Source organism: Dromiciops gliroides, chromosome 3 (genome assembly GCF_019393635.1).
Source record: "Dromiciops gliroides isolate mDroGli1 chromosome 3, mDroGli1.pri, whole genome shotgun sequence".
NCBI lineage: Eukaryota > Metazoa > Chordata > Mammalia > Microbiotheria > Microbiotheriidae > Dromiciops > Dromiciops gliroides.
The window spans coordinates 654,393,502-654,419,958 of NC_057863.1; the positions used below are offsets into that span (position 1 = coordinate 654,393,502).

General features: G+C 42.0%; 1 protein-coding gene across 1 annotated transcript; it reads left to right on the forward strand.

Annotated features, from left to right (window-relative positions):
• On the forward strand, window positions 1–26,120 carry LOC122748326 (zinc finger protein OZF-like). Its single transcript, XM_043993986.1, has 8 exons — window positions 1–140; window positions 3,470–3,629; window positions 12,870–12,996; window positions 15,851–15,946; window positions 24,211–24,346; window positions 24,453–24,526; window positions 24,886–25,710; window positions 25,951–26,120. The coding sequence occupies exons 2-8, from the start codon at window positions 3,597–3,599 to the stop codon at window positions 26,118–26,120; spliced, it is 1,461 nt and encodes a 486-aa protein (XP_043849921.1). The 5' UTR covers window positions 1–140; window positions 3,470–3,596.
• Window positions 26,121–26,457: the final 337 nt, after the last annotated feature.

Sequence of the window (26,457 nt, forward strand, 5' to 3'; positions counted from 1 at the left end):
CTAAAGATACCATAGGAAATGCCGGCGAGACCGGCCGGAAATAAACAAGCCGGGGCCTAGGACCGGAAGTGTCCTCGGAAGGACTTCCGCCTCCTCGCTGTCTTTCTCCCTTAGGCTTGTGGCCCGAGGGCGACTGACAGGTGAGTGTGCGGGCTGCTCCCCAGCGTCCTGCCCCGCCTTTTACTGGAGTCCCGAGGAGGGGCGGGGCATGGTGGGGCGGGGCTTGGTGAGCCTCCGCCTTCTCCCCGCCCCTTTCCCTCTCCCTCCGGTCTTCACTTCCCCGCCCCTTTCCCTTCCTCCTCCTCCCTTCCTCTCCTTTCTCTTCCCCTTTGACTCCTTGACTCTGCTGGTCGGTGTTTCATCATTCCACAGCAGCCCCTCTCCAAAGTAATTCAAGGTCACCTGAGTGGCCAGGCCCAGGGCCTCATTTCTCCTGGCCTCTGCAGCCCCTCCCTCCTCTCTGCTGGTTCTCCTCCGCCCTCTCCGGCCGCCCCTCCCCCTCGGGCTCCTTTGTTGGACCCTCCTGCAGATCACACCCTCTGACCCCTGGTGTCCCTCAGTGCACGGCCCGGCCCCCTTCTCCCTCGGTGCGACTTCTCTGGGTGACCACCAGCTCCTGCGGCTTTAATTACCCTCCCCCTTCAGGCGGAGGATTCTCACTTCGGACCTGCCCTGCCGGCGTCTGGACTGCCAGTCTCCCATCTCCAGCTGCCTTTGAGACATCTCAAACCCCGAGACAACTCGTTATCTGTCCCCGTCCCAGACACCCCCCAGGCTCATCTCATAAATGCCCTCTTCTCTCCTTAGACATGGTGACCATCCTGGTGCCGGCCCTTACCTCCTCACACCTGCACTTTTTTTTTTTTTGGTGAGGCAATTGAGGTTAAGTGACTTGCCCAGGGTCACACAGCTAGTAAGTAAGTGTCAAGTGTCTGAGGCCGGATTTGAACTCAAGTTCTCCTGACTCCGGGGCCAGTGCTCTATCCACTGTGCCACCTAGCTGCCCCCACACCTGCACTTTTGCAATGGCCACTGGTGCCTCCAGCCTCCTCCCACTGCTTTCCATCCTCCAGTCACCCACCAAAGTGATTATCCTAAAATGCAGGTCTGACCATGTCTCCCCCGCCCCTCTCCGCTGGCTTCTTATTTCCTCCTGTTTCAAATATAAAATCCTCTGGTATTCAAAGGTTCATAACCTACCCCCCTCCAAGCGCTCTTTATCTCCCACCAAGTACTCTTAGATCCTGTGATACTGGCTTCCTTTGCTGTTCTTTGAACCAGATACTTCATCTTCCAGTCCAGGCATTTTCAATGGCTACCTCCCATACGTAGACTCATCTCTACCTCCTGGCCTGCCTGGCTACCCTCGAGTCCTCCCTTTTACAAGAAAACTTCCCCAGTCTCTTAATTCTAGTGCCTTCCTTCAATTGATTACTTCCTATTATGCTGTAAGTAGATTGTTGGTACATATTTATATTTTGTGTTCTCCCTTAGACTGCGCTGCTCCAGGGTGAGGACTATCTTAGCACCTACTCTGTGTCAGGCACAGAGTAGGTGCTTCCCCTCTCCTTCTTTCCCCTCTTTCAGCTCATCCTTCTCCCCTTCTTTCTTTCCTTTTACCTTCTTCCCTCTCTCTTCTTCACCCTGTTATGGGGAAATAGGGTAGGGGGTTTGAAATAGGGGTAGGGGTTTGGGGTGCTTAGGAATTCCTCTTTAAAGAATTACACCCTGGGGCAGCTAGGTGGTGCAGTGGATAGAGCACGGGCCCTGGATTCAGGAGGACCCAAGTTCAAATCCGAACTCAGACACTTAACAATTACTTGCTGTGTGACACTGGGCAAGTCACTTAACCCCAATTGTCTCACACACACACACACACACACACACACACAATGACACCCTCTTGCACACAAATCCAATAGAATAAGATAACAGTTTATTTAGGGGCTAGGGAAGGGAAACCAAGAGAGAAATCCTTGGACTTCTTCTCCTGGGGAAAAGGCGCGGCACAGAGCTTGACTCTGAGATACCAATCTCTTCGAGCAGGAGACAGGCAAATACTTTTATAGAGGTCCGATGGTGGTCTGATGAGGTGATTGTCTGACTGTGGAAAGTTTCCCTATTGAGGGAGGACCATCCCCCACTGGTGGTGGCTGGGGGCGTTGGGTGAGGGGTGGCTGGGAATCTCTCAAGCCATCTCTCTCCTCCTTCTGGTACAAAGGCAGCAGCCATACCCAAATTTATCTCCCCAAGGGTGAGGGAGACTAGAATGACCAGAGCTAGCTCAGTCCCGATCTGGTGCCACTTACCTCTTTAGGTGTGTCTGTCCTTTGGTTTAGTTTCTCTTAAATTTCTTTGTGTTTTGTTTTTTGGTGTTTTTGCAGGGCAGTGAGGGTTAAGTGACTTGCCCAGGGTCACACAGCTAGTAAGTGTCAAGTGTCTGAGGCTGTTTGGTTTAGTTTCTCAAGGAGAAGGTTCTTTGATATACCCCAGAGAACTTATGGGGTGGCTTGGGACCATAACAACCCCCTATTCTCTCTTCTTCCCTTTCTTTTCCCTTCTTACTTTTCTCTTCCTCTCTTTCCCTTCCATTCCTCTTTTTCTCTTCCTCCCCTCCTTTCCCCTCCTTCACTTCCATTTTCCTGTTTCCCTCCCTCCTTTTTCTCTTTCCTTAGGCCCTCTTTCTGCTTTCCCTCTTTGTCCCCAGCTCCTCCTCATTTATCCCCTTCATTTTCTCCCCATTTTTCTTTCCATGCCTAGACTCCCTCCTCTCTCCCTTTCCATATGAATGTGGGGTGCAGACTGCAGGCCCTATGTAAGTCTCCTCAGGGATTTCAGAAAGTGCTCGAGATATGCCTGGCTCCAGGAGCCTTCCCACTTCTCCCTTTGGGAGAGAGTGTCTTTAGTCACCTCCAAGCCTTGTTTCTGACCTGCTGCTAGGTCAGGCTTCTTTCAAGAGTTCTGCCCATACAAGAAGTGGGCCTTTTGGTCTGTGACCTTTGTTCAGTAATCGTGTGTTACCTATGTCAACCAGAAGTCAGGTTAAGTTGGCTTCAGGGTCACATCTTCATCCCCCCGGGGGAAGCTAAGCTGTGACTCTTCAGCTAGCAGGGGTCAGGGGCTTCCTGCGTGCTGCCTGGTGCATCGTAAGAACTCTGGATTTGGAAGACTTCGGAAGGAATCCTGGCTCTGTACTTTGTAGAAATAGCATAACTTCCCTGGGCCTTAGTTTTCTTCATCTGCAAAATAGGGGATGAGATGATCTCTTAAATCCCGTCTAGGCTTCAGTCTGATTTTATGACCTCCTCCCCTGTAGAAGAGTACAGATTTCTAGTAATATGTTTGGAAGTTAGAAGGAAATGTTTCTCATGAGCCCACTTTTTAGTTGTTGAAATGTGAAATTCAACCACTCCTATGCTCCTTGCCCTTTATCTTGGAAGCTTATGGGTGGCCTTTTTCCCCCTTCTAGTCTTAGCTCGCTTCATGCAGATGGAGGATTTCTAATTTTGTCTGGGATCGAGAAAATTCTGGCCCCCTCTCATGTTTCCTGTCTCCCAGCTTTGCCTTCTGAGGATTCTTCAGTTACCTAGGACAGAATGGCTCCTGTGATCCCAACATCTAGGTGTCAGGTAAGTTGAATTGTCTTTGTTGAAATAATATCCATTTTCTTGGAGTGTATACAAATTCCTCCCCATTTCAGAGACTAGGATCTTATGGAATGCTGAATGATCTTTTCCTCTGGCCCTTGGCCACCCATTTGCTCAGGAGTTCATGTTCCTCAACTATATACTCAGTACTGAAGAGATCAAAGAAAAAGGAAAAGAATTCATATGTACAGAAATATGGATAGGAGCCAATATAGAGGGGATACCCATCAATTAGAGAATGGTTGAACAAGTTATGGTAAATCAGTGTGATGGAATATTATTGTGCTGTAAACAATTATGAAGGTGATAGTTTTGGGAAAAACCTGAAGAGACTTAAATGAACTCATTCAAAGTGAAGTGAGTAGAACGAGGAGAGCACTCCACATGGTAACAGCAATACTGTAAAGATACTCAACTTAGCAAATAATAATGAAAAAGTAAGACAGATACGAGCAGAGCAAATTCAAATGCTATATCGCCATCAGTCCAGAAACCATCTGACCGATATTCATGTATTTGGCTTTGCAATCATCTGGTTCCAGTCTAGTGGTTTCCATCTTAGCGGCCAGCAAACAAGGAGACAGCGTTTTAGGGTGGAAAAATTAAATCCAACGGGTTAGCCACTTGGAAGGTGAAAGATTGTTGGTTTCATTCTCTCTCCTTCAAGACTTATTGTACACGTACCACTCAGGGTGTGTTTAAATTGTGGGAGGAGTTATTGTGTATAAATATATGCCAGTCCTGAGGCTCGGGATCTTTGGGTCTTAGACCTGAGACTGGCTTCATTGTGAGATAGGATCCCTCTCTCAATAAACCTATTTTCTTTGGCTTGGAGACTTTGGTTTTTCTTTGTCTGACCCTGTGACTTAGAAATTTTTGCAACACCTATTGTCAGAGGTAACCATGTGGACTATTCTGGATATGTCAGAAACCTTGTTGAAATACACAAGTGTAATTAGTTGAGAGTAGAAAAAAATGGAAATCTATGGTCTAGGACATAAGTTCTTTTTTTAAAATAAAAGTATTTTATTATTTTCCAGTTACATGTAGAGATAATTTCAACATTTTTTTCTTTTTGTTTTTCTTTTTTTTTTTCTGTTACATGTAAAGATAGTTCTCAACTTTTGTTTCTACAAGCTTTCCAATTTCAGATTTTTCTCCCTCCCTCCCCTCCCTCCCCCCCTCCCCTAGACAGCAGGTAATCTGATATAGGTTATAAATATATACACATAATAACATTAATCCTATTTCTGCATTAGTCATGTTATAAGAGAAAAATCAGAGCAATGATGAAAAACCTCAAAATAGAAAAAAACAACAGCACCAAAAACAAAGAAATAGTATCAACATTTATTTTTATAAGATTTCTAATCTCAAATTTTTCTCCTTCCCTCCCCTCCCTCCCCCTTCCCCAAGACAGCAGGTAATCTGATATAGGTTATATAGGTACAATAACATTAAACATATTTCTGCATTAGTCATGTTATAAGAGAAGAATCAGAGCAAAAAAGAAAAACAATAGCACCAAAACCAAAAAGAAATAGTATGGTTCAATCTGCATCCATATTCCACAGTTCTTTTTTTCCCCCTGGATTTGAAGAGCTTTTTCCATCATGAGTCCTTTGGAACTTTCTTGCACTGTTGTATTGGTGTGAAGAATCAAGTCTATCACAGTTGATCAACACATAATGTTGATGATACTGTGTATAATTTTCTGGTTCTGCTCATCTCACTCATCATCAGTTCATTCAAGTCCTTCCAGGTTTCTCTGAACTCCTCCTGCTCATCATTTCTTACAGTACAATAGAATTCCATTACATTTATATACCACAACTTGTTCAGCCATTCCCCAATTGATGGACATCCCCTCAATTTCCAATTCCTTGCCACCACAAAAAGAGCAGCTATAAATATTTTTGTACATGTGGGGCCTTTACCTTTTTTATGATCTCTTTGGGAAAAAGACCCAAAAGTGGTATTGTTGGGTCAAAGGGTTAGCACAGCTTTATAGTCCTTTGGGCATAATTCCAAATTGCTCTCCAGAATGGTTGGATCAGTTCACAGCTCCACCAACAATGCATTAGTGTGCCAATTTTCCACAGCTTCTCCAACATTTTTTATATTCCTTTTTCTGTCATATCAGCCAATCTGATAGGTGTTGGGTGGTACCTCAGAGTTGTTTTAATTTGCATTTCTCTAATCAATAGTGGTTTAGAGGGGTGGCTAGGTGGCGCTGTGGATAAAGTACCGGCCCTGGATTCAGGAGTACCTGAGTTCAAATCTGGCCTCAGACACTTGACACTTACTGGCTGTATGACCCTGGGCAAGTCACTTAACCCCCATAGCCCCGCCAAAAAAAATAATAAATAGTGATTTAGAGCATTTTTTCATATTTCAATAGATAGGTTTGATTTCTTCATCAGAAAACTGCCTGTTCATATCCTTTGACCATTTCTCAGTTGGGGAATGACTTGGATTCTTATAAATTTGATTTAGTTCCTGATATATTTTAGAAATGAGGCCTTTATCAGAAGTACTGGCCATAAAAATTGCTTCCCAGCTTTCTGCTTCCCTTCTAATTTTGGATGCATTGCTTCTGTTTGTGCAAAACCTTTTTAATTTAATGTAATCAAAATCATCCATTTTGCATTTCATAATATTCTGTCTCTTGTTTGGTCATAAACTTTTCTCCTTTCCAAAGATCTGAAAGGTAAACTATTCCTTCCTCTCCTGATTTACCTATGGTATCACCTTTTATGTCTAAATCATGTACCCAGTTTTACCTTATTTTAGTATAAGGTGTAAGATGTTGGTCTATGCCTAATTTCTGCCATACTATCTTCCAGTTTTTCCAGCAGTTTTTGTAGGACATAAGTTCTTAACCTTTTGGTGTCATAGATCTCTTTGGCAATGTGGTGGAGCCTGCAGACCCCCTCTGGAAATGTCTTATTTGGGAAATTCATAATTAAAGGAAATATTAAGTTTTTGTTAGAGGTTAGGGAAAATAAGAATGCAATTTTTCCCATCCAAGTTCCAGACCTTCTGAAATCTATTTAAGGATCCCAGGTGAAGACCTCTTTTTCTAGGAGGAATTCTTTGGTTATATCAAAATTACATAATTAAATCAATGATTACAGGATAGATGTGTGTATAAAAATGAATGGACAGCTTGCTCCCAATCAGTTAGCAACAAGTTTGCCTATGCTGGGGCTTTGATACCACTCAACCAGTAGTAACTAAAAAATTGGTATAGACAAATGGGCCTCTCTCTTTTCTTCCCATCCCTTGGTTCACCCTGTCATAAGATATGTCTCTACCTCAGAAGGAAAGAGTCTGTTTATGTCAGTAGCAACCAAAATGATTTTGGGGCATAGTTCAGGATGTTAGGAGCTTGTTATATGCATGACCTACCCCTAACTTCCCACTCAAGGGCAGAAGAAGCAGCACCCCTAAATATTCCATAAGAAATCCTTCTGCCAACACTTCACAGATAGCCTTTGGCTGCTATTATTAAATGTGGCCAAGCTAAGGACGACAGAAGATATGAATTCTATGGATATATGTGGTTTGGGGGGGGGGGCGCGGATTTGGGTTGGGTATCTTTTAGACCAAGAGCACCTCTTCCTTGTCCTAAGCACCAAATTCAGGAAAGCTTTTTTAGGCTACCAAAGTGAGGATAATTTAAAAATTCTCATTCTCTTGGGTGGAAGACTTAGTGACTCTTTATGATACCTTTGCACAAAAGAAGCCCTGAGTTTGCTAGATTTGAGCAGCTGGGGGCACTTGGTACATTAAAAAGAAAAAGAATTGTGGGGTTACCGCTATGACATAGAAGACTTTTTTCACTGGATGCTTTTGTGGGGCAAAAGGGGGAGGAGGAATTTGTGGTTGAAAGTCTATTAAAATCTTTTGTGAGGGGGGCAGCTAGGTGGCACAGTGGATAAAGCACCAGCCCTGGATTCAGGAGGACCTGAGTTCAAATGGGGCATCAGACACTTGACACTTATTAGCTGTGTGACCCTGGGCAAGTCACTTAACCCTAATTGCCCTAAAAACAAAACAAAACAAACAACAAAATTTTTTGCAAAGGAGAGAGAAGACAAAGTTAGAGAGTTGGAAACCATCTCTAAAACAGGTTAGTTTCAGTGCTTGGCACATCATTTAATAAGTGATTATTAACTGACTAGTATTAGAATCCTACTAAGGTAAAAGAAAAGAAAGATAAAAGTAAGCTCTCAGGTTTTGGCAAATAAGACTTTTTACTTGTTCTTACTTCTGTTTTTGTTTTTTGTTTTTTTGTTTTTGGTGAGGCAGTTGGGGTTAAGTGACTTGCCTAGGGTCACACAGCTAGTAAGTGTCAAGGGTCTGAGGTCGGGCTTGAACTCAGGTCTTCTTGAATCCAGGGCCAGTGCTCTATCCACTACACCACCTAGCTGCCCCTACTTGTTCTTACTTCAACAGTATGAACCACATGGAAATGTATTTCTGTCATACTCTCCCTGCAACATTTGTCCAATGAGCTGTGAGCTGATCCAACCATTCTGGAGAGCAATTTGGAATTATGCCCAAAGGGCGATAAAGCTGTGCATACCCTTTGACCCAGCAATCCCACTTTTAGGTCTTTTGCCCAAAGAAATCATGGAAGGGGGAAAGGGACCCACATGTACAAAAATATTTATAGCTGCTCTTTACGTGGTAGCAAGGAATTGGAAGTTGAGGGGGTGCCCATCAATTGGGGAATGGCTGGACAAGTTGTGGTATATGAATACAATGGAATACTATTGTGCTGTAAGAAATGATGAGCAGGAAGAGTTCAGAGAAACCTGGAGGGTCTTACATGAGCTGATGATGAGTGAGATGAGCAGAACCAGAAGAACATTGTACACAGTATCATCAACATTGAGTGTTGACCTACTGTGATGGACTATATTCTTCTCACCAATGCAATGGTACAGAAGAGTTCCAGGGAACTCATGATAGAAGAGGATCTCCAAATCCAAGAAAAAAAAAAAAGAACTGTGGAGTATAGATGCTGATTGAACCATATTATTTCTTTTGTTTTGGGTGATGTTGGTTTTTTTTTTTCCTTTCTATTTTGAGGTTTTGCATCACTGCTCTGATTCTTTCTCTTGTAACAGGATTAATGCAGAAATAGGATTAATGTTATTATGTGTATATATATATATCTATCTATATGTATATGTATAGAGATATATAGATATAAACTATATCAGATTACCTGCTGTCTAGGGGAGGGGGGGAGGGGAGGGGTGGGAGGGAGAAAAATCTGAAATTGTAAAGCATGTATAAACAAAAGTTGAGAACTATCTTTACATGTAATGGAAAAAATAAAATACCTCATACATTAAAAAAAAAAAACATTTGTCCAATGATATAGGAGTTACACAAGAACTAGACTGCTCCCCTATATCCCCTAATCCACAGGTTCTTGCATTGTTTTTTAAGTACCAAACTGAATAGGTACAGAGTATGAGTATTAAGTACTTTTGAAATTCAGAGAAGGAAGATGTTGATCAGGGCTTAGGAAATTAAGGAAGACTTCTTAAAGAAAATACATTTAGAGTTGGCCCTTAAAATAGGTAGGATTTGGTTAGTTGGGGAGAGAGAATTAACATGTCATTTATGGAACCCATAAAGACTGATGAGTTGGGACAGATGTTTTCTGGCAATGAGTCCAGAACAACACTAAAATCACTTCCACTTTTATAACAAGCGGACCTTTTTGTTATTCTAAACTTGACAGAGATTAACATGAGCATTTCCATATACAAAGAACCAAAAAAGAAGATTACATATAAAAAATTTCCGTGATCTATAGCTTATATTTTTAAAATTACATCATAAATTCAACGCATTAATTTCAAAGCTGTCTATTTGTCTTCTAAATTTTTCTGTTCTCTTCTGTGAGTAAGCTCATTTAAAAAAATTGTTCAACAATTTTATTTTAATTTTTTTAGTTAATAAACATTTTTATTTATAGTTTGGGGTTCCAATTTGTATCCCTCCATCCCTCTTCTAACCCCTCCCTGAGGGTGGTAAGTAATCAGATATAGGTTATACATGTGCAATTATGCAAAACATTACCATATTAGTAATTTTGTACATCAAAACTTGAATAAGAGGAAAAAATGAAAGAAAGGGAAAAATAGCATGCTTCAGTCTGTGTTCAATCAATGTCAGTTCTTTCTTTAGAGGTGGATAGGATGTTTCATCAATAGTCCTTTGGGATTGTCTTGGATCATTGCATTGCTGAGAATAGTTAAGTCTTTCACAGTTCTTCTTCAAACATATTGCGGTCTATGTGCACAGTGTTCTCTTGGTTCTTCTCACTTCGCTATACATAATTTCATAAAAGTCTTTCCAGGTCTTTCTGAAATCATCCTGCTTGTCATTTCTTATAGCACAATAATATTCCATCACCATCATATACCACAGCTCATTTAGCCATTCCCCAATCAATGGGTATTCCTTTGATTTCCAATTCTTAGACACCACAAAAAAAGAGCTGCTAGAAATATTTTTGTATAAATAGGTCTTTTCTCTTTTGGGGGATGTCTTTGGGTTATAAACCTAGCAGTGGTATTGCTGGATCAAAGGGGTATGCACAGTTCTATAGCCCTTTGGGCTTAGTTCCAAATTAGTGAATTCATTTCAGGAAAGATTATCTCATTATTTGCACTTTTAATCCCAGTACTTGGAACATAGTAGGCACTTAATAAATACTTGTTGATTGAGTTTTTTTAAATGCTACATGACTCCTTTCTTTTTTTGGCCATTGCTATCACTAGTTCCTAATCCTACAAGATCACTGTCCCAATTTTTTCAAAAGGCCCTTGTAACAAATCAGTATAGTCCAACAAAACAAATCCACATATTGACCATGTCAGAAAACATGCCTCAGTTTTCATCTCCTGTGCCTCACCTTTTTCAGGCAATGGACGGCATTCTTGGTCATTGATATTCTATTGTCATAGTTAGGCATCTCCTTGAATAGAGAGTTGTTAAGTCTTTTAAATTTGTCTTTCTTTACATTCTTGTGGTAGTTGTATAAGTTGTCCTAGTTCTGTCCAATTCACTCTGCATCAGTTCATACAAGTCTTCTCAGGTCTCTCAGAATCCATGTGGGGGTTAAAATTGTCCAACCTATAGTAAGAGAGTGAGGCAAAGCTCTTAGCCATTGGTACTTTATTAAAGGGCCCATCAGCCCCTCTAATGAAATGGACCTCAGATCTTCCGCACATTCTGAGATGCCCCCTTCTTCAAGTGCCTTATCTTGATAAAGTTTGCTGTCAGAGCTGATACCTGAACATTCTAAAGAGGCTGTACAAAGTACAGAATCCCATTGGTGGATACATCTTGCTTTGCGGGCCAAAAATGATGCATCAGCTAGAAATTAGATCAGCAGGCGGGGTCTCGGGTTGGGCAAAGCATGGGGCATCTCCACAGACTAAGTAGTCATAAGAGGTCACTTGCTCATGTTGGACAAGTGACCATCTTATGGCCTCTTAGGTACAAAAAAGAAGCCGAAGGACTTTCCATGTAATTGAGTCACCTCCATCCCACTGGGCTTGGTCACCATGACAAGGAAAAACAAGGGTGGAGGACTGCTAGTTAGCTTCCTATGATTAAGCAAGTACTTACAACCTGTAGTTCATAGGTCTGGGGCCTAATATATAGAACTTATAATCACTACCCCTATGGAATCATATCAAACTGGTTATTACTGATTGGAATAGAGGAGAGGGCCAAATGAATTATTTCTTACATCTATTTCTTCATTCTCCACATCTAACAATACTTCACTACATTCACACACAATTTATTCATTAATTCTTCAGTTTGGTGACTCCTATTTAATCCAGGTTATGTGGGCATTAAAGCACCCCACCATGTCTTCTAAGTAGTCCAGAGTTGGGGGAGGGAGAATATTGGCAAGTAGAAATGGCAGTAAGGGGAAGCTGCTGGGTAGTTCTTCCTTCCACACCATCTCATCAAGGAAGGAATTGTGGAGTCAGATGACATGAACAATTTAGTGACTTTAGAGATACGATTCCTTTCCAAATGGCTTGACCAAAACATAACTGTACCAACAGTGAATTAGTGTGCACAGCCCCTCAACAAGTGTCATTTTCTGCTTTTATCATCCTTGCCAATCTGAAAGGTATGAGTTAGAACTTCATAGATATTTTAATTTTAATTTCTTCTATTATTAGTGACTGGGAGCATTTAAGAAATATATTCTTGATCGCTGGAATTTCTTCCCTTGAGAACTTATGATTCACATCCTTCAGCTATTTATCTATTGGACCTAAGGACTCTTGGGCCTTGCCATTTGCCCGGCTGATGAACCCTTAGGATTTCCCGGCCTTGTCATTCGCCCTACAACAAAACATTCTTTTGCTTGTTTTCTCCCCCAATCAGAGTGAGAGTTCCTTGAGAACAGACTGTGTTGCTATTTCAGTTTACATCCCCAGCACTTACCACAGTCCTTGGAACATAGTAAGTACATAAATGCATTTTCATTCATTCCCTAGAAGACAAATCCCTTGTTATTACATATTTGTATCCTTTCCTTATATATCTTGACTATCAAACCTTTTTTCCTTTCCTGTCTTTGCTGGCTTCTGGGCTGATTGCCTACATATGCCCTGGCTTTGCTGGTGAAACTATCTTGTCAACTCTCCTGACATGTGTGTTACCTGACATGCTATGTGAGAACTTTTCTGCTTGCTTGTGACCATCTTGTATGGTTTTGGACTGGATGAAAGACCTTCCATTTATTTTCAGTTTTCTTTATCATCAGCCTTTCTCAGTTTTTTTCAGACATTTTCTGGGGGTTCTATGAAAAATGTGGGGTTCTCTATGTTGCACTTCCCTCTTTTAGACTCCTCCTTGGTAGGTCAAATCTGTCTGGACTAAGTAGAGTGAAAGGTATCAAGACACAAAGCTAAGAGCACATGAGTATGAGAGTCTATGACTGGTTTTAGCCCTGTTTGGGTAACCAGAATGTACTCTTGACACTGAATTGATTAAATAAAACTACCTTTGGTATAAATACAATCCAGTACAATTTTTTGCTCATCATAGGCATTGTTGAGGTATTTGATTAGGAATAATGAGAGTTTTGCATGTCAGTATGACTTTGTTTTTGCCCAAGGGTGTCTTCATAATAGATCATTTCTGGTATGTTGGATGTTTCAGGGAACATTGACTTTCAAGGATGTGGCAGTGGACTTCACCAGAGAAGAGTGGGGGCACCTGGACCCTGCTCAGAGGGACTTATACAAAGAAGTGATGATGGACAATTATAGGAGCCTGGTCTCCCTGGGTAAGGACAGTTTTTTTCTGTAACTTTTAATTCAGAATCCCAGCCCCTCACCCCCTCACCAACCTCTAGGATTCAGGGGGAAAGTGTGTGTGTGTGTGTGTGTGTGTGTGTGTGAGTCTTTATTGTCTCAATTTCTAGAACTCCTGGGTGTTTCTGCAGTACTCTGCTAACTCTGATGTTCTATGAGAGCTAAGAATATGTTCCATATACAATGTAATATAAATTCCCCAAACCTTTGAGGATTAAGAGAAAGGGTGTTTCTGTTCTTTGTTCCCTGGTGAAAGACTTTTGCTTCATACTATTAGCAATTGGCACTTTTGTGGTCCTGTCTTAGACCTCATCTTCCCTACTCTTCCACCAGCTTCAAGTCTTTTCCCCCAAGTGACCAAGGCAGATAACTGCAAATATGAAAGATGTTCATCCCAAATGGGTGTGTGTTTTAAAAATAATCACAATTGCTATTGGTATCAGTTTGGGGTAAGCATATTTGATTATCAATATTATACCAGTAAAGGACTGACCATATGCCTCACTAACTTCTCATGGTCTCAGGCATATGGTAGAGAAAGCAGGGAGAGAGCTTCAGCATACATGTTAGCACAAGCAGGAGAAGAGCCCCAAAAGACCCATGTTGTGTCTCCCAGAGAGGCAGCGTGTGGTCCCAATGAGACCCAAGAGAGCTAGTGAGAGACAAAGACCATGTGGTTTGAGAGAAGCAGGAGAGAAGCCCTGAAGGTTTCCCAGGAGCCTTCACTTGGTGGTTCCCACGGGTTTTTATCCCCTTTTGAATGGAGGCAGGTCATTATACATTGATCAAAGCTCATTGGTTAGCAACATTCAGTTCCATTGGTTGACATGATTTAATGAAAGTGGTCTACATTAAAATGATGACATCATGGAAAAGAAGGCAAAAGACCCTCCTCAAGTTGCTCACAGCAAAGTCCATTATCTAGGGGTTGTTTAATCCCATCAGTCCTTCACCTATCTAGACAAAAGAATCTGTCTCCATTCCTTTTGTTCCCAAAGGTTTGTCCCAGATGAGATTTGATGAAGTTTCTCAAGGAGAACTGGAATTTGGGGTCAGGATGGGGAAGGACTGAGAAAGTGCTCTCTGGGTCCCCCAATAATTATTTTCTCACATAGGGATGATCATAAGAGTGCTGCCCCCCAGGGTTGTGAGGATCAAAGAGGACCATATTGGGAAAGAGTTTGGCCCAGAGTAGGTGCCATGGAACTGCTAATTTCCTCTCCTCCCCACCTTCCATCCCTCTGTTAGATCAGGTCCTGTGAGCACCTTCTCCCTGGGAGACCCTCTCCACTCTATCACACCTAATAAGTCAATGAACATATGATGGCTAAGGGCTGGGTTTAGAAAGACAAAAACAGTCCCTGCCCTGTCCTCAGAGAGCTTCTCTTCTAAGAGGATAGACAGAGGCAGATAAATAGATCTCTACAAGACTCAGAGAGAGTAGATGACAGGGCCGTTCGGTGGTATAGTGGATAAAACACTGGTTCTGGATTCAGAAGGACCTGAGTTTAAATATGGCCTCAGACACTTGACACTTACTAGCTGACCCTGTGCAAATCACTTAACCTTCATTGCCCTGGGGGGAAAGAAAAGTTCTTCTGGGGCAGCTAGGTGGAGCAGTGGATAGAGTACTGGCTCTGGAGTCAGGAGGACCTGAGTTCAAATCTAGCCTCAGATACTTGACACTAGCTGTGTGACCCTGGGCAAGTCACTTAACCCTGATTGCCTGACAAAAAAAAAAAAAGAAAGAAAGAAAGAAAGAGAAAAAGAGAGTAGATGACAGATAACCTTGGCAGGAGCGGAAAGGCTTCAGCTGCTGTGGAAGGTGGAGAGGCCTCCTCACAAAGGTGGCATTTGAGCTAAGCTGAAGGAAGGCAGGATGCTCAGATGTTAGGGCTGAGGAGGAGGGCCTTCTAGGCATGGTCAGTCAGTCAGCAAATAATTATTAAGCACCTACTGTATTCCAGGCACTGTGTTAAGTGCTGGTGATACAGAAAGAGATACAGAAATAGGTCTAACCTACCTCTATTGCTTCACCCCCTTCAGGAAGGAGGGAGGGGAGGGAGGGATGGAATTTGCAACTCAAAACTTTAAATAAAAATGTTTATTAAAAAACATAACAAAAAGAGGCCAAAGACAGTCCCTGCCCCCAAGGAGCTTAGAGCCTAATGGGAGGAGACAACATTTTAACACAGGAGAACAGATAGGCTATTCCCCAAGGTAAAGAGGAAATAAATAACAGAGGGAAAGCACTAGAATTGAGAGGGGTTGGAATGTGGGTAGGGGAGACAGAAAGCCTGAAATACATTAATAATACTACAAAGGTCCTTTCTCTGTGTGTCCTGCTGGGCCTTTTTTTTTTTTTAAGTGAGGCAATTGGGGTTAAGTGACTTGCCCAGGGTCACACGGCTAGCAAGTATTAAGTGTCTGAAGCCAGATTTGAACTCAGGTCCTTCTGAATCCAGGGCCAGTGCTGTTATCCACTGCGCCACCTAGCTGCCCCCCTGCTGGGCCTTCTTAGCCTACCTTTTCCTTGACATGGAAACATACTAATAGTTATGCCCACAGACATTTTGGTAAGTGCTCTGTGTGTTCATCGTCTCGTTTTGTCCTCACAACCACCCTGTAGGGTAAGTCCTAGAGGTATTTTTATCCTTATTTTCCAAGAGAGGAAACTGAGGCCCAGAGAGAGTAAGCGATTTGTATGAACTCCTATAGCTAAGAAGTGTTAGGTGGAATTTGAACCAAGGTCTCTCAGAAGAGCCTGGGCTTGAATTCTGAGATAACTGTCCAAAGTTGTTTTTTTACATGTCATTCCATGAACAGGGTTTCAGGTGTCCAAACCAGATGTGATCATCCAGTTGGAAAGAGGAGGATCACCATGTATGTCGGAGAGAGAAGATTCCAGTGATATCTGTCCAGGTGAGTGAGTGAAAAACAGGAGGAGGGGAGTCACAGCTGAGGTGTTCATTTGAGGGGCAGTCCCTGTGTAGTGTTGCATCTATCAAGCAATAAACATTTATTAAGCACCTACTGTGTGCCAGATGCCATGCTAAGCTCTGAGGATACTAAATGAGGCAAAAGACAGTCTGCCCTCAAGTAGCTCACAATCTGATGGGGGAAGACACCTTCAAACAAATGTGCACAAACAAGCTATATACAGGATAAAGAGGAAATAATTAAGAGAGGGAAAACACTAGAAATAAGAGGGGTTGGGAAAGGGCTTCCTGGTGAATGGGAGTTTAGTTGGGACTTGAAGGAAGTCAGGAAACAGACTTGAGGAACAGAGTGTTCCAGCCATGTGGAAGTCATAGGATCAAAGAGTCCTTCAAAGTCATTCTTCAGAAGTTTTCTTCAGAGTCTCTGTGGTACAGGAGAAACCTTGTCTCTGTCCCCCTGTGACCTTCCTCATAAATACCCTTGTTTACTTTGAAATCACATAGAATGGTTCACGATTATATCTATACCAGCCCTTAGGTATCATCCAGTCCTACTCCCAAGTCCTGTGTATCAGGAGCCTAAGGACCAGAGAGATGATGTCAATCTTCCTCAAGGTCCCCAAGCTGTTGAGTGGCAGAATTGTGATCAGGATCGCCAGCTTTTCTCATTCTTGTGGCCTAGAACTCACTAATCTGGCTACGTAGATCCGGTCTGAAAGGAAGTTGTGTTTCTACTCTCTTACCTGAAGTCTTCTCTCTCTATTTCTAGACCCTCTTCTATCTTGCCTTCTCCTTGAGTTTCCCTGCTTCTCTTGAACCTTTAGTCTCTCTTCACCCTTTTTCCTTCCTTCTTTCATTTATGTCTCTCTCTCCCTCACACACACACACCACACACACACACACACACACACACACACACACACATATACTCCCCCTAAGTCTTTGTTGTTTCATTTATCTTTAAATTTGTTACCATTATCTTTATTGCCAAAAGCACACCGTCCATGCTCATCCCTTTCCTGTATTAAGATTCTGCAGTATGGAGACCACTATGGTTACCTTAGGATAACCATATTGAAGATGCTTTTAAAAATGATCATTTATTTATTTTAAACATTCTTTTCTTTTAAACTTTGAGTTCCAAATTCTCTCCACTCCTCTTGCACCCACTGAGAAGGCAAGCAGAGTAATAGCAATTAATGTGAATCATGCAAAAATATTTCCATATTGTCCATATTCATAAAAAAGGGGGAAAAAAGGAAAAGAAAAAAGATAGTGAGAACATTTTGATTTAGTTTGCACTGAGAGTTTATCAGTTCTTTCTCTGAAGGTAGATAGCATTTTTTCATCATGAGTCATTTGGAAGTATCTCAGATCATTGCATTAGTCAGAGTAGCCAAGTCTTTCACAGTTGATCTATTATTATTATATTATTATTATTATTATTATTATTATATTATATTATTATTATATTATTATTATTTGCGGGGCAGTGAGGGTTAAGTGACTTGCCCAGTGTCACACAGCTAGTAAGTGTCCAGATTTCCCTGTATTCTTCACATTTTCCTTAGTAATTGCGATATAGTGTTCTGTTACATTAATATGCCACCCCCAATTGTTGAACTTTTACATTTCCTTCAGTTTTTTTTTCAATTCCTCATGATAGCTACTGTTAACATTTCTGTAAAGTGAGTTCTTTTTTCCCCTTGAGTGCACATTCAGGCTATATTCAACAAGTCAATTCCTTCTTCTACCCATTAGCCTTTTTAATATTTGAAGATTGCCATCATGCAGCACCTACTTCTTTTATCGTTGGGATAATAAATCCCTAATTCCTACACCATAATCTTCTAGTCCTTGTACCGTCCTAGTCTTCCATTTTCTGGGCATATTGTCAATGCTTTCTTCAAATATGGCTCCCTCCATTAATGTAGTCTCACTAGGGAAGAGTTCAGAGGAGCTCCCAACAGCTTCCTTTACTCCAGACAGCATATCTGACCATTCATCATAGGATAGTGTTCTTCTGCTTGCCATATTATACTCTCGACTCATTTGGGTTTTCAGTCCACTGAAATCCCATCTTTTTCCCATGAACTGTATTCTAGCTAGCTTTCTTTCTATCATCCTACACTTGCAGAGAACATCTGGCCTTTTGGAATTGGGATTTTCGGGATCTAGGTTCACGTGTTCATTTGGTAGTGACATCAAGAAAATGTGTGGGGCAAGCTGGGTGGCACAGTGGATAGAGCACCAGCCCTGGATTCAGGAGGACCTGAGTTAATATCCGGCCTCAGACACTTGATACTTACTTACTAGCTGTGTGACCCTGGGCAAGTCACTTAACCCTCATTGCCCTGCCCCCTCCCCAAAATGTGAAGAAGCTCTTTGGCACGTTGAATGGTCCTCCTGTGATGAATTTAGGTGAGCACCTGAATGAGAGTCCCTCAGGAAGGGCCAGCATAAATAGGGTCTAACCCATAGACAAAATAATAACAACTAACATTTACCCAGTGCTTGTTATGTACCAGGCGCTATGCTAAGTACTTTACAATGATTATCTTATTGATCCTCACAACAACCCTGTGAAGGAGGGGCTATTATTACCCCTGTTTTACAGATGAGGAAACTGAGGCAAACAGTCAAATGACTTATCCAGAGTCACAAAGCTTGTAAATACTTGTCTGAGGCCAGATTTGAATTCAGGTCTCCCTGATGCAGGCCTAATGCTCCATCTACTGCACCACCTCAATGAACTCACAGTTTTGTTAGAACAAAAGTCCCGATTAGGAACTCATGCCATATGAAGATCAGTTTGAATTAATTGGAGAAGAGAAGGTTCAGAGGGGACACAAAAAGCTGTTTTCAAGTTCTTGAAAACCTGTCATGTGGGAAAAAATATATGAGAATTATTCTACTTTGTACCAGGAGGCAAACTAGGAGAGACCCAACTAAGAAGTCAGCCCAAGGCCTAGCGCTATATCCACTTTGCCATACTGGATGCCCACAGAGGAAGATACTACTGTGACATAGGCAATACATGGTTGCCCAACTTGTATTTGTAGACTTTCAAGGAGGAGTAACCCACCACTTTTGCAGGCAACTCATTCTGTTTTGGTACAGGTCTCATTGGTAGAAGTTTTTACTACCATCTTTGCAATGCCACCTATTATTTCTAGTTCTGCCCTCTGGGGCTCAATGAGCAATCTAATCCCTTCTCCACATAACACCCCTCATGTCCTTGAAAATACCTATCATGTTACCACTGAGTCTTGTCTTCTCCCAATAAATATGTCCCGGGGGCAGCTAGGTGCACAGTGGATAAAGCACTGGCTCTGGATTCAGGAGGACCTGAGTTCCAAATTTGACCTCAGACACTTGACACTTACTAGTCATTTAACCCTCATTGCCCCTGCCCAAAAAAAACCCCCCAAAACAAAAACCAAAACCAAATAAATATGTCCAGTTCTTTGCAACCGACCCTCACGTGTCATGGACTCCGGGCTCTTTGCCATCCTGGCCCCCCTTCCTCTTATTAATCACTTTAGTCTTCATCTTTTGGATGAATGCTTAATTGGTGATATTGAAGAACTATTAGAGTATCCTTAATTTAATAGACGTGGGATAAAACCCAAGAGTTGTTTTTATTTGACTTTATTTGAATTATTATTTGAATTTCTCTTCTTAGTGAGTTAGCATTTTTTTTTTCCCTATGGTTGTTCATTTGTACTTCTGTTTCTAAAATGTCTTTGTACACACCTTTTGACAGTTTATCTATTGGGGACTAATATATATTTCAATTCTCTGTAAATCTTTGCTATCAGAATTTTATAGGGGATCGCTAACAAAGAGATTTTTTTCCCACTCAACATTATCCTCCTTATTCATATGTATTGATTTTGTTTATACAAAAGTTATTTATTCTTACATAATCTCAGTTGTCTTATTGCTTTGGTCATCTTTTTTTCTTTATTTTAGTTAGAAATTCTCCCCAGACTGTGGATGTGGGAAATATTTCCTTTGTAATTTTTTTTTTGATGGACTCTTTTGTCTCCAGGTCCCTTCTCTATTTGAAATTATTGTGATGTATGACATCTGAGTATGGCCCTACATCTCCTGATGTTTCTTACATCCTATGCCACAATAATGTCCAAAGAAGATAAAATTAATAGATTTAGAGATAAAGTCTTATGTTTGTGCTTTTTAAAAAATCAGCCTAGGGGCAGCTAGGTGGCATAGTGGATAGAGCCCTGGCCCTGGATTCAGGAGAACCTGAGTTCAAATCCAGCCTCAGACACTTGACACTTACTAGCTGTGTGGACCTTGGGCAAGTCACTTAACCCCAGTTGCCTCACACACACAAAGCAAACAAAATCAGCGCCTAATAAATACAAGATATGAAAAGACACTGGAAAAGATGTAGAAATTTGAGTGATCTGTAGAGATCCATACCAGACAATGGTGCTAAATGGCTGCCAAGAAGGTGAATAACCCTAGACTGCAATACTCAAGATACAGTGTCCAGGAACAGGTAGGTAGGTGATGCAGTGGAAAGAAGGCCGGGGTCTAGAGTCAGAAAGCTTCATGTTTATGCATTCAACTTTGGCTTCAAGACATTAGCTGTGTGGCCCTGAACAAGTCACTTAACCTGGTTTTGCCTCAATTTCCTCTTCTGTTAAATGAGCTATGGAAGGAAAAGGCAAACCACTCCATATCCTTGAAAAGAAAAGCCTGACATTGAGGTCATGAAGAGGTGGAGACCAACTGAAAACTGACCAAACAACAGTAGTGTCTAGGAATACAAGGGGGGTGACAGCCCAGTGTACTGGTGCCTTCTTTCAGTTCTCAGCCTTCTTGACCTCTCTGTAGCATTCAGGTCTTGTTCCTGGAGCCCTCTCTGCTCTCTGGATTTTCATGCTTTATTCACTCTTAGTTCTTCTTCCCATCTCACCACACCTCACTCCTCTTTTCCTGCTCTTCATCCATGCCACTTATACTCACTACGACCATACCCCAGAGGCCTGTCTTGGACCCTCTTTGCTCCATGCACTCTCTCACTTTGTGATCTCATCAGTTTGGGTTTTTTTTTTTGGGGGGGGGCAATGAGGGTTAAGGTGACTTGCCCAGGGTCACACAACTAGTAAGTGCAAGTGTCTGAGGTCAGATTTGATCTCAGGTTCTCCTGAATCCAGGGCCGGTGCTCTACCCACTGCACCCCCCTAGCTGCCACCCAGCCGCCCCGCTGATCTCATCAGTTCTAATGGGCTTCAATGAGGATTTCTACGCAGCTGGTTTTCATACCTGTTTATCTAGCCCTGGTATTTCTCCTGAGCTTCAGGTCCCGTATCACCAACATCTTCCTGGGCATTTTGAACTGGACTTCCCTGGGGCATCTCAAACTCAGTATCTCTAAAACAGAACTCATCTATTTCCCCAGACCTCTGCCCTCTTATGTGAAGTGTGCCCTCATCCTTCCCAGTCCCCCATGTTTTCAGCTTTGATGTCCCTCCTCTACTCCACACACTCAACCTCAATAGCCAGTCTGTTGTGAAAGTTGGCTAGTTCTATCTGGCTTCCCAGCATCTCTCCCTATATCCTCTTTTCTGCACTCACAGCCACCACTCTAGCTCAGGCCACTCATGAAACACTTGAGATTATTGTAATGACTTCTTTTTTTTTTTTTTTTTTTAGTGAGGCAATTGGGGTTAAGTGACTTGCCCAGGGTCACACAGCTAGTAAGTGTTAAGTGTCTGAGGCCGGACTTGAACTCAGGTCTTCCTGACTCCAGGGCCGGTGCTCTATCCACTGTGACACCTAGCTGCCCCTGTAATGACTTCTTAATTGCTTTCCCTGCCTCCTGTGTTTCCCCACTACAATCTCCCCTTGACACAACGGCCAAAGTGATCTTCCTCAAGCACAGGTCTGATGTGTCCCCTCCCTCTCCACACCCCCAGTGAATAATCTCTATGGCTCCCTGTTACTTCTAGATTCTTCCCAACCTGGACCCTTTTTCCCTTCCCCTGTCCTTCTTATGTGAGGCAGCTAGGTGGCGCACTGGCCCTGGAGTCAGGAGGACTCGAGTTGAAATCTCACCTCAGCTGTTACTAGCTGGTGTGACCCTGGGCAAGTCATAACCCCAATTGCTTTAAACATCGGAGGCCATCTCCAGTTGTTCTGATGGCCAGTTGTCTCACCGCTGGGGCCCAGAGGGCTCTGGAGGAGAGAGTGAGGCTGGTGACCTCGCATAGCCCTCCCTCCCTTAAATCCAATTCACATCAAGTCATGACATCACCCCAATGTCATGGTCCTCTTTGAGGACGAAGGACAAACAGCAACAATTTCTGATGCTCTGCTCCCCTCCCTATATTCTAAAACCAATGCATACTACTGTGTCTGCTTTTCCTTGAACAGGGACTCCTTCTCCTGTGTTTCGTTGCCTTTGCACTGGCGATCTCTCATCCCTGAAGTGCCTCCTTCTGTTTTCTGCTTCCTTCAGGTCTCAGCTGAAGTTTCACCTTTTTGTAAGAGGCTTTTCTCATTCCCTCCCTTCCCCCCAGGATTCTTAGCTGTTAGAGTTTTGCTTTCTAAGGAACCTTCAACTTATTATCTAACTATTTATTTGTTATCTTCCCCATGAGAATGTAAGGCTCTTGTGGTTGGGGAATCTTTTTGCCTTATTTTGATTCCCCAGTGCTTAAATGTGTCGGCACTGAGTAAGCACTTAATAAATGGTGTGTGTTTGTTAATGTCCCTTTTTAATGTGGGTCTTGAAACCTGGCTTCAAAAATCCAAATGTGATTTGACTAATAGAGCTTGCCACAATTCCTCTCTAGGAGCTGAGCAATAGACCTGCTGCTAAGGTTTACTGGCCACCAAGTATGATTACCTTACATTGAGACTGTGGTCAACATGTTGTCATGGAAATGTCAAAATGTTGAAAAGGCCAAATATATAGACCTGAGGCACAACATTAGAAACCTCCATCATGTTGACATTAGTTCATTGAACAAGACTGAATGAGGTGTCTGAAATGGCTTCAAATTCATCTGTCATAACCATTTCTTACTGATATTTCTCTATCATTTCTAAAAGATATCTTGATAGACTTTAATCTGTTGTGTTTTAGGAATCCAGACACATTCTCAGCTCAAACTCATGTACTCTGGTTTTCTTAGGTATTAATGGTGGGAAATGGGGTACGGGTTAGATCAGGGGTTGGGGTTCTAGGAATTCCTCTTTAAAGAATTACACCCTCTTGCACACAAAAGTAGTTAGAATAAGGTGGTAGTTTATTTAGGAGCAAGGGAAGGGAAGGGTGGGGGGAGGGAAACCATGAAAGAAATCCTTGGACTTTTCATGGGGAGATTTGGCATAAAGCACATGGCTCAGAGGTACCAAATCTCCTCGAACAGGAGACTGGGAAGTACTTTTATAGAGGCCTGATGGGGGGGGACCATCTGCCTGTGGAAAGTTCCTTTTGTGAAGGTTGGACCATCCCCCCACTGGTGGTAGCTGGGGAATTGGGTGAGGAGTAGAGTACCATCCCCCACTGGTAGTGACTAAAGGAATTGGGTGAGGGGTGGCTACAGATTCCTCTTCAGAACGCAAAGGCCGCAGCCACACCCAAACTTATCTCCCCAGGGTATGGGAGGACCAGAATGAAGGGTAGGAATCCCAAACTAGCTCAGTCCGATTTGGTTCAGCTTATCTCTCTAGGCCTTATCTGTCCTCTGGTTAGTTTTCTCAAGGAGAAGCTTCCTTGATGTGCCCCAGAGAACTTCTGGGGTGCTCTGCACCCATGACATTAGATTTTCCATAGAACATTTTAGAGATAAGAATGTGCCGTTATAAATATCATATCTCTTCATGATTCCAATCCTACAGATCACAGATGATTCCCTGGGAATCAATTTGTAGTTTCCAGAATTAAACTTCTGTAAATTTAATAATTTTATTAAGACCTGTTAATAAAGTTTCCTTGTCATCTAGAGGTACTTTAAGTGTCCTGGAATATAATTCACTTAGTCCTACTTACTTAAACAAGTTTAAAACAAGGAGATGCTTGTGTTTTTTTTTTATCTTAACATATTTTGGGGCATCAAATTGTACCTTAAAATATTCTGTCCTTTCCAAATTACTGATCATTTTCTGTAGAAGAGGAAACAAGATGTAGAATTTGCATTGTAAAGCAGATTCCTCTCACCCAGCACAGAGTACATTGGAGATTGACACTTTTCTCCTTTCTTTCAGAGTTCCTTAATCAGATGACCAGGTGTGAAACAGCAGAGCCAACTGTAAATCCATGTCTCTCCAGAAGAGTCATCTGGGAGAGAGTTAAGTCAGATGGTTCCTTGGAAGACAATTGGGAGAAACCTGGGAACATGATGTAAGAGTAGAGCAAAAGAATTGCAATCAGGACAGACAAGCCAGTGAAGAGACAACTGTCCACAGAGAATTTCTACTGAGTCTGTTTGAAAGTTGTTTGAGTCTAGGTTCAGTCCTTGTTCCACAAGAGGGAGTTCACACTACAGAAAGTCTTCAGGAGTGTGCTACACATGGCAAGAAGGTAAAACAGTATTTAGACCTAAGTGAACATGATAGAGTCTTTTGCAAGCATGATCTTTGTAATTGTAATATATGCAGCAAGTCATTCAGTTCCCCTTCAGACTTTATTCACTCTAATAAAGAGCATAGTGAAGAAAAAGTATTTAAGTGTAATGAGTGTGAAAAATTTTTCACCAATAGAAAATCCCTTAGAAGTCATCAGAGAATTCATACAGGAGAGAAACCCTTTGAATGTAATCAATGTGGGAAAGCCTTTAGGTGGAAGAGCTATCTTACTGTACATAAGAGAATTCATACTGGAGCAACCATTTGAATGTAATCAGTGTGGGAAGTCCTTCAGGCAAAGTTCTCACCTTACAGTACATCAGGTAATTCATACTGGAGAGAAACCCTTTGAATGTCACAAGTGTGGGAAATTCTTTAGCCTTAGTGAGCAGCTTATTGAACACAAGAGAATTCATGTTGGAGAGAAACCCTTTGAATGTAATCAGTGTGGGAAAGCCTTCAGTCAAATTTCTCAACTCACTCGCCATGAGAAAATTCATTCTGGAAAGAAACCCTTTGAATGCCATGAATGTGGGAAATGCTTCATCCGTAGTGAGCAGCTTAGTTCTCATAAGCGAATTCATACTGGAGAAAAACCCTTTGAATGTCATGAATGTGGGAAATACTTTAGCCAGAGAGGGCAGCTTAATACACATAAAAGAATTCATACTGGTAAGAAACCCTTTGAATGTGGTCAGTGTGGAAAAGCATTTAGCAGAAGTTCTTACCTTACTGTACATCAGAGAGTTCATACTGGATCAAAATCCTTTAAATGCCATGAATGTCAAAAGTGCTTCATCAGTAGTGAGCAACTTATTGAACATAAGAAAATTCATACCGGAAAGAAATATTTTGAATGTAATCAGTGTGGTAAAACTTTCAACCGTAGTTCTCACCTTACTGTACATCAAAGAATTCATACTGGAGAGAAACCCTTTAAATGTCACCAATGCGAGAAATCTTTCAGTGATAGTGGGAGACTCAGTACACATAAAAAAATCCATACTGGAGAGAAACCCTTTGGGTGTAATCAATGTGGGAAAGCTTTTAGCCGAAGTTCTAACCTTAGCGTGCATCAGAGAATTCATACAGGAGAGAAACCTTTTGAATGTCAGAAATGTCACAAGTTCTTTAGCCAGAGTAGGTCTCTTACTGAGCACCAAAGAATTCACACTGGAGAAAAACCCTTTGAATGTCCTGAATGTGGGAAAACCTTCTGCCGTAGTGGGCAGCTTACTCTGCATAAGCTTCACACTGGAGAAAACCGTATGTCCTGAATGTGGCAAATCCTTAGCCATAGTTGGATGCTTAGCGGCACATAAGAAAGTGCACGCTGGAGGAAAAACCCTTTAAAGTTCTTGAATGTGGCAAATCCTTTAGCTGGAGTGGATCCCTTACTGAACACAGGAGAGTGCACACAGGAGAGAAACCTTTTGATGTCTATGAATGTGGGGAAAGCCTTTAGCCGTAGTGGCCAGCTTACCACACATAAGAGAATGCATACTGGAGAGAAACCTTTGAATGCCGGTGACTGGTGGGAAAGCCTTTAGCTGCAGTTTTTAACCTCACGGACATCAGAAAATTCATAGTGAGAGAGAAACCCTTTGTATGTAATGACTGTGGGAAATCTTTAGCTGGAACAAATCCCTTATCCTACATAAGAGAAATCCATACTGGAGAGAAACCTTTGAATGTAATATAGTGTAGGGAATCCTTTACCTGAAGGGGACAACTTACTGAACATAAGAGAATTCATACTGGAGCAAAGAACCTTTTGATGTATCAATGTGGAAAAGCCTTCAGGGCAAAAATTCCCACCTTACTGTACATCAGATAATCCATACTGTGAGAAACCCATTTGAATGTCATCATTGTGGGAAATCCTTC